The 13,281-nt window shown below is 33.0% G+C and overlaps 1 protein-coding gene across 2 annotated transcripts in view; it reads right to left on the bottom strand.

Moving 5' to 3' along the window:
• LOC108690023 (cytohesin-1) overlaps window positions 1-9,835 on the bottom strand; it is a 20,757-nt gene extending 10,922 nt beyond the window's left edge. The window contains exons 1-2 of one of the 2 annotated variants that reach the window (XM_018197082.1): window positions 9,639-9,835; window positions 7,702-7,775 (exon numbers count right to left, since the gene is read on the bottom strand). In XM_018197082.1, the coding sequence (XP_018052571.1) occupies window positions 7,702-7,775; window positions 9,639-9,774 (210 nt within the window). In that variant the 5' untranslated portion in view covers window positions 9,775-9,835. Of the gene's footprint in view, window positions 1-2,662; window positions 3,408-7,701; window positions 7,776-9,638 lie in introns of those variants that run through there. The other variant, XM_018197080.1, reaches the window with a different exon arrangement.
• Window positions 9,836-13,281: the final 3,446 nt, after the last annotated feature.

Raw genomic sequence — 13,281 nt, 5'->3', positions numbered from 1 at the left:
AATTATATATATTATAATAAAATATAATTTTTTTACAATATTTATGTAGTACAATCTTTTAGTTTAACAGCCGTTTTTATGATATAATAATTAATATAATCCATTTTATATTTGAATAAAAAATTTATTGATCTATTATTTGATCATTTCATTAACTAAGTTTTATATTTATTTTAAATATGAAATCGAAAGATTGTATAATCATAACTAAGTTTTATATTTATTTTATAAATAAAAATGAAAAGATTGTATAATATCGAGTTTAGATGCAATCAATGCATCATTATCAGATGATAAGATGATAAGCAATTAAGTTATTGAAAACGATTTATCGAAATATTAATTATGTGATCGATGATGTATTTATGTCTGATGTGAACGCAAGAATAAACCAGCGCCCGAACTTTATTGATAAATTTCATATCATCATTTTTAAATCGATTTCAATTGACTCGGAGTGATTTCGAATTAAAAGAATCACTGCGATTAACTTAATCCATGATTAACTTACCAAGCGACTGTATTATTATATTAATGTGGATGTATATATAATATTTGTAATTTGTTCGGGGCACATACATACATGCTTTATCATTATGAATAAATTTATCCTTCAGAATTAATACTATATTTTTATGGTTTTATCATAAAAAACTGTTTTTGGAAAGCACATATCACTAGAAATCCAATTTGTAGAAAAATTTAGTGATATATCATATGTATAGAAGGATAGATATATTATATGTATAGAAATAGTTTTCATTTTAGAGTCTTCGTAAAAAATTTATTCAAATACATTAAATTGTAATATTGCTAGAACGTTTTGTTGCAAAATAAACAAAAACATTTTAACATTGTTGGAATTTTGCAACAATGATTCAGCAACGTTTTGCAATCACCATGCAATATTGCAATGTTTCAATGAAATTATTCTGCAATGTTTCTGCAATCTTTTTCTGCTGTCTGTATGACTCCAGATGACGAATATTTCTCGCGATTATTTAGGAACAAGGTGTCAGCATCACTAGCGAGAGCCGCAATTAACTTTTCGCTAATTCATCCCTTAATCAAGTGTTAAATTAATCGTCGTGCGAAATAGTTCATCCGCCATTATAAATATATTCACCAAATCACCATCTATTTTTCATTTCGTATATTGCTTTTCTTTCTGTTTAGCAAACAACAGGAGTATATAGAGGCTTTAGCATTTACAACACTTACATGTTCTCTCGTTTTAACAATAATTATTTGCATAACCGACTTGATTTACGCGATTACACTTTGCCTAATATATTTTTTCTTAACTGCTTTCTTAACGCTCACGCTTACAGATCAAAAACAAGTATATGGGTCGAGCCGGTCAAACTCTCGCGTTCATCGCGTACAGGGATTATATTTATCTCTCTTAGCGGGTAAATGCGTACACCTCGAGCGAAAGATGTATCAAAGTAGGCTATTTAAATCTAGCGTTACGCGTATGTACGCGGTAAGTATAAGTTATCGATCTACTCTCGCTCCACATCACTATGCCCGTGTCATCGTATCATTGAATTCGAATGGTTGGTTCAATCTATTATATCACTGACCTGGCTAATCTCTTTTACCATACAGGACTAAATAGAGAGAAAAAAAAGAAGGGTGAGAAACTCAGTTCGTTGCTTTCCTCAGATGATGTAATACTATATCGAGAACCGTAGTAATTTTAATTATTTATATCCTCGAGATAAATCGTAATCATGTTGAGAGAAATGTATGTATTTCATTCTATTATTCGATCTATATGGCCTGCACATCACTGTTGTATATCATTATTGCGTTATATTATATCTACGACGCGACGCAACGCGACCTAGTGCGTCCCCGTCTCGATTTCTTCTATAAATAAGTCTCTTCAATTCGTGACGTTGCTTGCGCGATATTACCTTATTGACGAAAGTAATAAACGTTTTCGTTAAATATTCGACAAATGTATTTTTGCGATTATTCACGTAACACGTTAGTATATGAATGGAAGCGATCAATATCTATCTCGCATTTGATTCTTCACTTTCGTCTTCCTAAACGAGTCATTGGATGTCATAATGTCGTAGGTCGTAGCTTGAATCGTTATTTTGATTTTCACGCCAAACTAATTGTTATCGAAACTTGAAAATATTACGCGATATCTTATTACGCGCGACATGTTTGATACTCTAATGGCATTCTTACTTGAAAAATTACAACGTACGTACGCGCGCACGTGACTCTTATTTCTTTCGCAATTGTTGACAAAAGTCTATTAAATATCGGTACTATTTGAAGCTTAAAGTATTTCTTTTCTCAGGATACAACGTCCTTGAACAAATTCGAAACCGTTATTCCCGCGAATACAACGTTCGACGACGCAGTATCGCGGTTAAGCTGCGAATGATAGATGTAGAATTTCTAGAAATAAATCTGGCGAGTTGACCTTGAAGGATCGCGGGACTTTAGGCGTATCGTTTTCAATCGTTTTCACATTTTTATTTTTAATATTCTTTGATATTCCTGATGTCCTTTCAATTAAATCCTCTACGCCTAAAGTGTATATGTGTACCTACAAAGTAAAAATTGAACAATGACTGAGGCGGGAAAATGGAAAATGGAAACGAAAGGCAATCTTGGTGTTCCGTGTTGGACTGACCGTAGTGGATAATACGGTGAGGTCCCAGGCGCTCTTAGCTTGTTTCTGGTAGCTCTTCTTCCTCTTGCCGGGTCTCCGCAAACTGGAGAACCATCCGGCAGCGATAGCGACAGCGCTCACGTCTCGGCGTCCACCGATGGCACCGTCCTGCTGAATACCACTCGCATCACTGCCGCCTCGTACCTCGTCGAGACCGTCTACCGATCTGCCGGTGAAGATCATTCTCGGTCACCCGGTCGCGAGTTGCCGCGCCTTCACTTGTCTTTTTCCGTTTTCCCGGCGAAACGACGATGTTCGCTTCGCGAAGGCTTCCCGCCAATCCTGCCTTCTTCACCATACTCCTCGTTACGATCGGACATCGCTCGCGCCGAGAAATAGACGAGGTGCAAAGGTCGCGGAGCACATAGAGCACGTAGAACACGCGGTCGGAAGTGCAACGACCTGAGCGCGGCGCAACGACGCAATGAAGAGGACGATGACGCTTTTCGTACCTTTAATATCTATATCGTCTACAATTACACCCTGTCTCTTTCGATTCTCATCCAAAGCACCGTGAGAAAGTGAAATTCTTCACGCGTACACGCATACGCTTTTGATTATCGTCGAGATCGCATTCAAATTTCAAGCACGAAAGCGACGGACTTGCACAAATCGCGTATGTAACTCGACTCGACGCAGCTACTCTCGAGTCTTGAGTCTTGAGCAGCCGCCAACCACTGCGGTGAACTGCGGTGAACTGCGGTTGGTTCCGAGTTCTGAGTGTTCTGACGGTTGGACGGTTCTGCTTCTGGAATCTGGCGGGCACCGTGCGAATCAGGCACACTGGCGCCTCGCTGCGGTCGCGCGATTAACTATCCCGTATAAATATTTCTATTATTTATTTTAAAAATTAACACAATGTCATGGTTTATTTCGAAATGACAAATTGGATTCTCGATCTCAACCGAGGAATTTGGTGAATTTATTTTATCGATGAACATAATTAATCTACTGTTGACTGAAGTATCCAAATATTCCTCTTATTGTCATCTGGTGGGATACTTATTGATATTCGAATTTTTTTATATTTTGATACTTCACCGCTGATGGTTTTTAAATTTTTATTGTATCCGTTATTCATTGTTGATTTAACATTGTATTTCTATGTTGTAGCACTGAGGAAAGCTTTTTAAGCCGAAACGTTTGTTGATTATATTAATTTAAAGTTAATTTAATTAGCTCGAAACAAGCCATGACATAATATTAATTTTTAAGAAAATATACGAGCATTTTTTAATTCTATTATTTGTGTATTAATGTATCTCCAACAAGTCTACATTGAAAAAAAATGTAGTCAATTTTAATAAATACCATAACTAAATATTTATTAAAATTAACTATATTTTTTTCTCACTGTACGTATCTGGCAGGTTCGTATCAGATTATTCGAGATCTGATAAAATTCGTAACAATTTCATGTCAATGATAATATCGCCGCGTCGAATTGAATGACTCAGAATCGACTCAGAGTCGTTCGAATGATTCCCCCCTCTCCCCACCCTCTCTCTCTCTCTCTCTCTCTCTCTCTCTCTCTCTCTCTCTCTCTGATTCTCTCGTGAGCGCGATGAGTAATACAATTCACAATATTGGTCGCGAAAAGATCGTTTATGTACTCGCAATTCTCGTATCTACATTGTCGTTTAACGAAAGAACGGAACGAAATGAAACGAAACGGAAGGGAAAGCGGGCGCGTCAATGACGTTAGTGTCATTGTCAGTTGAATGATGTTAGTACGAAATAGATGTGTCAGCTAATGGTCTCTGCTTCCTCTTTACTGGGGAATTACTGCGTCACCCTGCGATAATATTTAATAGTATGTATCTGCATTTATACAAAAACTTTATCTAAAGTTACTTTACTCAGCTGTATCACTGCGACTTGGATAAACATAATCGCAAAGATATCATTGGCGTAACATTTTTATTATATATACTTGAATGCTTGAACAGTTCTGCAGAATAAATTATGAGAATTATCTTTTTAACCTTTGCGTGCGCACAATTTCATTCATTTCCAAGTTATCAATGTTACCGTTCACACAAGGTTCGGTCCCTTTCATAATATACATAATGAAATTTCTGGAAAGATTTCTCAATTAGAGATATCCTGTTGCGCTATTAGTTTTCTTATGGCCGGATGTGTTCTCAGAATTTTCGAAATAGAATCGTAGTTTCTGAGATTCATCATCTATTTTTTCCCATCGAATTATATCCGTGCGAACATAGCAGATAGCTACGCAAATGATCGAGAAAAGAAAGAAATTTATAATTAATACAAGTATGTATTGACATAAGTATGTCTCATAACAATTTTATTGTAGAAACGTCTAATAGCTAATCTGTCGCGCGCGCACAAATTCAACTTCTTTTTATATTTCATATATTCATTCTTCTCTCTATATATGTATTTATATTATATATGTATGTATATGTGTTTTTTGCAATTATTTGCTCAAGAAAATAAAGTAGAGATTTGAAATTATAATTATCTAATTCGTCAGATGTTGTTAAGGCTACTAAATCACTCAGCGATCAGCCAAGTTAATTACTTACACGCATGCATAGTCTATTCGTTGTCGATCCTGAATAAATATAATACATAATAATTTAGTAATTAGCACCGCCAATTACCACACGAGTAGAAATCTAGTAAATTAATGCATCTTTGAAAAGTTAATCAAATCACCTGTCGATGATGTCTGCTTCGCATACCAAATGTTAGACAACACAACCAGCGTGTCCCGAATCCGCGCCAATTGTCTCGAAACGCGTACAAGTTTCGTGTCATTAACACTCGAGTAAACCTGTTAAACCATGCAACGATTTTACGAAACTTATTCAAAGCCTTTCGTTTGATATTTACTGTCTAAGCAGTTAGTATTTATCCTATATATCGTAAATCATGATATAGTATCGTGATCATGGCAAACCGCGTACTAAATGGACATTCCGCTACGAACTACGAATTTATTTTGATATCCATACAGATTCCGTGAATGAGTGAAGCAATGAGCGCGTTATTCAAATTTCGAATAGAAATCGGAGAAAACAAGATTTTTATGCCACAAGTGCAGTGAGAACGCGTTGTGATTTTTTTCTATCTAATGTGTCCGATGAATACACCTAATATTCGAATAAATGAATAAAAAATGAATGAAAATACTCATTCGAATACATTTCTTTTTTATTCGTTAAGAAACAAATAAATATTTTTTCATTCCATTTGAATGAATATTTTTTTAATATGATTACGAATATTTTCCTTTCGTATTCACTTTTACTCTGTATTATCTGTATTATAGCTTGCAAGCCTACAAGAGAAAACAGAAATCTATAAAAACAATGACTGGATTACATCGTGCGCTTAGTTCGCGATTTATATGATGGGCGTCCTTGTTTAACCTATAGATTAAAGAAAGATATTTATTGAGAATAAATATATCTCGGAATTTAATGTTCACAGACCATAACGTCGCGCCAAAGATATCCTATAAAATATTTATAACATTACCATCATATAATATCCGGAATTATATCGCGTTCTATCAAATAGATAGATTTATAAATAAAAAAATGTATATCTTTCTAAAATATTTTTCAAAATTTCTAAGTTTCCTTTATAAAATCTGAATATTACAATGACAAAAATAAATAAAATAAATAAAATATAATACAGATTTAAGGGGGCTACTTTGGAGTCAGTGCGGTAAGAGATGCGCAACCTATACTTATATAATCATTAATAGTATAATGTGTATTAAAAGATGTTAGTTTGAACGTATCGGTTTTAGCTATCTTCAGCAAATATATCATTAATGTATTAACAAAGAATATCTTCTATTCAGTCAGAAAGTGAGAAAAGCACAAAGAAGTTGCCTGTCTTCTTTATTAACAAATGATTGCGTTCTCAATCCTGTATAACACTGCAGTTAAGTATATTACAATATTGAATAAATGAAAAAGATTTGTATAAAACATGTGATGAAAAAAATTAAAAATTGTCCTATAAAATTCTTTTTTTTTACTTAAAGTCATCAAAGTACCGGTTATAGCTAAGAAGTAACGATTGCTTATTGGAGCTTTCTTTTTCAGTTTATATTTTGTTTGAATGAATATGAATATACTCGTAGAATAAATATTCATAGTTTTTTTGTGAATAAATATTTTTAGAAAACTCAAAATTTTGAATGATTACATTTTTTTACGTGAAAAAATACAATTTGGAGCTCAATTATAAATTTTTGTATTCATCGGGCATACTACTATCTATGTGACGTCTCGTTTCCTTAAACAGATACAAACAGATGAGTAAGCGAGACTATCGAGGCATTGCGGAAACAGTCTTATCGTAAGAACATCCTGGAATCTTTCTGGCAATATAGATTCTGATACAGCCAGTAGTATCAGTCATCATTGCAGCGTTGCGTTAATCATTGTAATACATGTAAAACATGTAGAGATTATTTTTTTGCGTCTTTAAATTCTATAATTGATAAATACTATTCCAAAAAATTAAATCGGATCGAAATAACAAGCAGACAGATTCCTGAATAATAAAATTGTTGTCCTGAATAATAAAATAAAAAAATCCTGAATAATAAACGACTTTTTTTCCTTTTAAATTTGATTTCCTATTTACATATTTAATTAATTTATCAGATATATATTCATTGCAATTGTAAGAATCGATGCTTATCGCAAGTCTATCATCAATGGAATATATCGGTAAAACATCAGATTCACTTGACATTTTTGCAGCTATGAGTGATAAATGAGATTCTCGACGAGTATGTGTCATTTTGTTCTATGTAGGTATATACATAAAAATATGTAAAAATTCTTGACGACTGATATCATTTCCGTCTCACAGATAAAAATGTCATCACATTATACATCTTTCCGTTTATCGTAATAATAAATATTACGAATGCCAATTAATATACTTAAAAATAAAACAAAATATTATTATTAGTATAAAGCTACCCTAAATAATTAACATACTTGTATTTCAAGCAGCAATTCCGTTTTCTTCCGTCTTATATCTAGCAGGATCTTCTCTTGCTCGGGAGTCAATTCTACAATCATAAAATAATCATCGAATTACAAATATGGATCCTGACTAGGGTGGCCAACTTTTGAATAGTCAGTTTCGGGATATGAAATTAAAATTTTGGGGCACATTCCCAAAATTCGAGACACAAGGGTAAGTAAAAAAAAAAAAAAGAAAGAAAAAATTACAGAACGTTACGAAGATACCTTGTAATTGTAATATTAACTACATTCAAAAATAAATAAAATATATATATATTATTAAATTTATTTATATGTATAAAATGTATTTATAAAATTAAATGACATTATAAAATCAAATCAAACAATATGTATTTTTTTGTGATTTTGCACATTTCAACATATTCTTATTTTCTAGAATATATTTGTAAAATTCTTAACAAGTAAATGAATAATTTATCTTAATTTGTAGTTTTGCTTTTACATATTCTATAAGGTATCGATTACTGAAATCAGGACTCCCAAATGGCGTCTCGTTTAGAGTTCTTTCGGAAGAAAAGAGTCGAAAATCAGGATGTCCCGCAAAATTCGGGACGGTTGGCCTAATCCTACGTCAAAATAATGTGTATGTATGTGTGTGCGTTTTCTTGCCAAATTTGTGCGGATACGGACAAAAAACGTTTTCTCTCTTCAATGCATTCTCGAATAATAATCGTTCAAGGAAGGGATGATTAGTTGATTACAAATTGGAATGTCTCATGTCCCCGTTGGGAAGATCTCGTTAGCAATAATTTACGGAAAGGTCTAAAAATAGGGCTTTCTTATTAAGACTGCATATAAAAGATCGCAGGCGCGAACAACGTAGGTATTTCGATATACGATCCATCGTGTGGCGATAGTCGCGACTTTTCAACTCGCCAGAATTGAGTTTTTAATTAATCGATTCTTATTCGATTCAAATTAAACTATTATTTTTTTTTATTTTATGCATGTAAGTTATATACACTATTATATTATACTTCCTCAGAAAAGAAAATTTCGTACATGAATGCACAACACAGAGATTATACACACATATATGTATAATCGATACACATCGCGCTGCGTTCCTCTCGAAAAGCTAATTTGATTAGCTAATTTGGATAACACGTACGCTAATATATGACAATTGAACTACCAAAATGGCAAAAGAGAATGATTAAAACTCTCGAGGCATGTAACTGCGGCTGTAACGGTCCTATCTTCGATCCGTGATAAGACTTGCAATCAATGTGTACGTACAATGCTCAATGAATACTTATTAAACTTTTTTTTTTCTTAAAAACACGATCAATTAGATACTTTTAGATACCTCTCAAATGTTAATCAGAGATGTACACGTAAGTAACTTCCATCCTAAGTTAATAATCTGTATATTCTTAGTGATATTTAATAGAATATGTATGTTATTGCTAATAAAAATAGCACGAGGATATTTCTCCGAAGGCTTACTTCTCGGAAATAATTTGCTCGAATTGTTGAAATTTGTTCTTTCTCTCTCAAGCTCGACGTTACAAATACAAAAAATACAAAATTTTGGAATAGATGGCGATAGAAAGAAAAAAAAAAGAAAAAAAGAAAATAATCGAACGCATCTCAACATCAATTCTCGTTACATCTTGGGAATGACGAGTGTGACGAGTGTGATGAGATTTTGGGACAAGGACGCAAGGCAATTGAAGGCAACTCATTATCAACGTCCTTCCGTTTTGTTTACTATGAGTATATTCAGTATATATAGGTATTCAGTATATATTGCGTATACGATTGAGAAGGAGAGCGTGAGCGCGTCGCTCCTATCGTGGAGAAAGACTCAATATATGTTGGCTTTCGCTCCACAGACTCCAGACATGGTATATGTTCTGAGAATTTATCGATAAATATCTTACCCGTCGTTCCAAATTGATCGACCTGATGAGCACCAGAATTCACTCCTACACTTCCTAGACCGCCTAAATCTTGCCACATCTCCGAAAAATAACACTTTTCGGACTCACGCACACGCACAAAATCATCCACCTTCATTCAAGCGGCTCCATTTTCACTGATTTTCATCGAAAACGACGAGAACTCGCCCAGACTCCAGACTCATCGAGACTGACGCTGTTTAGCACCACCTAGTTTCGCTGAATGAACTAAAAATAATGTTCGTCCGCAGTACTATTGCCAGAGTGCCACTATTGCAATATAACATCCACCTAGCGACATCTCTTCCGCGAGACTCGATGGGATGGGATTCTCAAGTTGCCCTATTACCGATAAAGTTTTGGGCTGCGTATAATAATGATCATGATGGAAAGCATAGAGTATAGAGAATAAGAGGTCGAACTAGGCTTTGAAAAGTGTGATTAAGGGCCACTTTCACCAAGCTTTAATTAACTCAACGGGCTTAGTAAGGAGCTTCACACAATAAAAGAAATAGGGAACAGAAAATAAGAATTTCAACTTATCAGAAACTGTATATTCCACAATACATGATTTCTAGGTTGAAATTCTTATTCTCTGTTCCCTGTTCCTTTTATTGTGCGGAGCCCCTAACTTTGCAAGATTCCAACTGAAGCTGAAGTCGGAGAAAAAAATGTGAATTAGAGTTAAACATATTTTACTAATTATAATTAACTGTAATTTTACATACTATATTGAACACAAAAATAAGTAATTAACAAACAGCTACCAGAGAGAAACCTTGTTATATAAATTAGTATTTACAAATATTTATAACTTCTTTTTTTGCATTTTTTCTCCGACATCAGCTTCAGTTGGAATCCTACAAAATTACTAGGCCTGTTAAATTAGCTTGATGAAAGCGGAGCTTGATGAAAGTGGCCCTAAAATCAGAGTATCAATCATGAAATCTTATCCTAGGATGAAAAATAAAAAGGAAAAATTTTAATCATTGAAGTTAATGGAGAAATTTTTTACTTTTCACTTTTTTTTCCTAAGGAAAAAGTTTCATGATATCCAAGTTTCTGAATTGATATTGGTGATACTCAGTAGATAGCGTTCAAATCGCAAAACTCTTTTCATATACGTTTAAGGCTTAAACGACAATAGGCACAGGCAATAAGCACAGGGAACAGAAAATAACGAGCTGTCCAATCAGAGCTCCGATATATAAGATCGATATTATATCCCAGAGCTCTGATTGGACAGTTCGTTATTCCCTGTTCCCTGTGCCTATTGCCTGTGTCTGTTATATTTAAGTCTTTACACATAACCGAAACATAACCTAAGAATAGAAACGTTATTCTTTGACATCATGCTCTGACAGTAGTTTAGTTTCTACCGAGGCACAGTATATAGGGCAACGCAACTCTCCTGAAATAAGTAAGTTCTTAATAATAAGTAAGCTCTTTTTTCCTCTCCTTTTTTTGTCTCTTTTCCTCCTTTTTTTATTGCTCTTTCTTTCTCTCTCTATTTAAATAAGCATTCAATGTTCCACATAAGATACGATCAATCAACGCGATACTGCAAATGCTTTGAAGCGTTTTTTAATTCAGTCAGTTTGTAAAATTCTTTCTTCTAATTGGTCCATCAAATGCTTCAAAGCATTTGTAGCAAGACACTTTGATCACAGCCTTAAACATTTGTCTTTCAAGCATACATGGTTCAGAACATGATGGAATTATATAAGGTGAACCATTGCGCATAATGGCGGAATTCGACCAATCAAAATTATACTAATTTACAGTGTACTTATTTGCAGAACGAATCATACGAATTTCTGCAAATTAACTAAAAAATTGATTGGTTGACAGATCTCCTCACTACTTTCAATCTACTGCGCATCCGAGAATGGTTCACCTTACTTTTTACATTATGATTCAGAATAGAAATTTAGAGGAAGTATTACATGTATTGTCCATTTGGTGAAATGTTGTGTGAGAAATCTCAAGATTGATCTAATTTTTGTGAAAAAGTGATAAAGTGAAAAAGTAACATAAAAAAGTAACATAAAAAAACCGAACCAGAAAAATTTCTTTTTATTTATTGTATTTTAAACTTATTTTTTTTTGGACATATATGTATTATATATAAATTTCTTTTATATCAGCTTTCTCATAATATTTTCATAAATATATAATTACATAATATTTCTTTATACAAATACATTTTTAAGTTACTTTAATATTTTTCCTAATTTTTCTTTATTTTTTTCTTTATTTTTCAATATATTTACAATTTATTTTTATTAATTTTCATAAAGTTTAAGTTATTTCATTACAATATTAGATTTATTCGCGTCGCACGCTCCAATATTCCTGCAATGGCTGCGTTCAGCAGAGAAAGCAGCATTGCAACTGTTGTAAAATTCTTTAATATAATTGGTTTATACATTTAAATGATGCAATGAGGAACTAAAGGCAAGACCAATTATTAGCATTTACTCACTTCAACGAATTTGTTGGATTGCGATGCAAATAAAGTTTTAAAGTCTAGTTTTATGAAGAATTTTGACAGAGTAAAAAAAGGATGAAAAGAGAAAGAAGTTTAGGTGATAACCGTAGCAATACTAGGAAACTTATTTCACGTATGCGTACTCCATTTTGGCCAACACTAATATCAAAATTGTCGACAGAGAATTGCGCTACTGTATATACTGTATATACTGTGACCGAGGGTTCGATTCGAATCGAACATTCCCTTGTCGTTCGATTGTAAGGAATATTGTAGTTGGTTAGTTCTTACATTCTGATTCAAAGCTCCCTTCAGTGGAAACTAGGCTAGTAACAGGAAGACATAAATTGTCATTAAAATTGCATGAAGAATGGAGCATTCTTCATGTAAAATTGGTGTGATCTATTATACAAACTGCAAGAACGGTATCATTAGAGTTTCTAAAAGAAGAGAGTCTGGACATTCGGAATTTCGCGTAATTGGTGCACGTGATTTGATGCTCTCACAATGGCAGCACCAATACAGAACCCTTGCTCACTCAACGCGAACGGGAGGAAAATTAAAATTGAAATACGTATTAATTTATAGTATCACAGAAGTAATGATCGATGTATATGTATTTCCTAAAAAATTGAGAAATATATCTTTGACGAAGGTTTAATGTAACATACATATAATGCAATGTAATATATAGTGATTGTGTTCTAAAATTCATTATTACTATTAAAAATTTACACATGTAAACTATAAGGCTTATTGTTTTAACTTTCGCATCTCGGTTCATTTTTCTTTTTCTCTTTATATTATATGAAAAAAGTGAAAAGTTGAACCGTGAAAAAAATTCAACTAAAAAAGAATAAGTTTATTGTTTTTCAGCGTCAGAGATAAGTTTTGAAATGCAATCAATGTGATGTGTAATACAATAAGGGCGGAAATTAATAAAGTTGTTAGTAAAGTTGTTAGTAATACAATAAAGATCGCTTTTGACACGATTACAGCACTCAGATATACAACTACTTGGCATTTTTTTATCTACAAAAGTAATTTTTTTTTATTTAATGTTATTTAAAAAATTTTTTATTTTGAAATATATTTACAATAAATTTTTAAAAATAAATATTATTCATTATTGAT

The sequence above is a fragment of the Atta colombica genome, unplaced genomic scaffold, assembly GCF_001594045.1.
Source record: "Atta colombica isolate Treedump-2 unplaced genomic scaffold, Acol1.0 scaffold29, whole genome shotgun sequence".
In the NCBI taxonomy this organism is placed as follows: Eukaryota; Metazoa; Arthropoda; class Insecta; order Hymenoptera; family Formicidae; genus Atta; species Atta colombica.
Note: the sequence above shows the minus strand (reverse complement) of the source record. Positions and strands in the feature narration are given on the sequence as shown.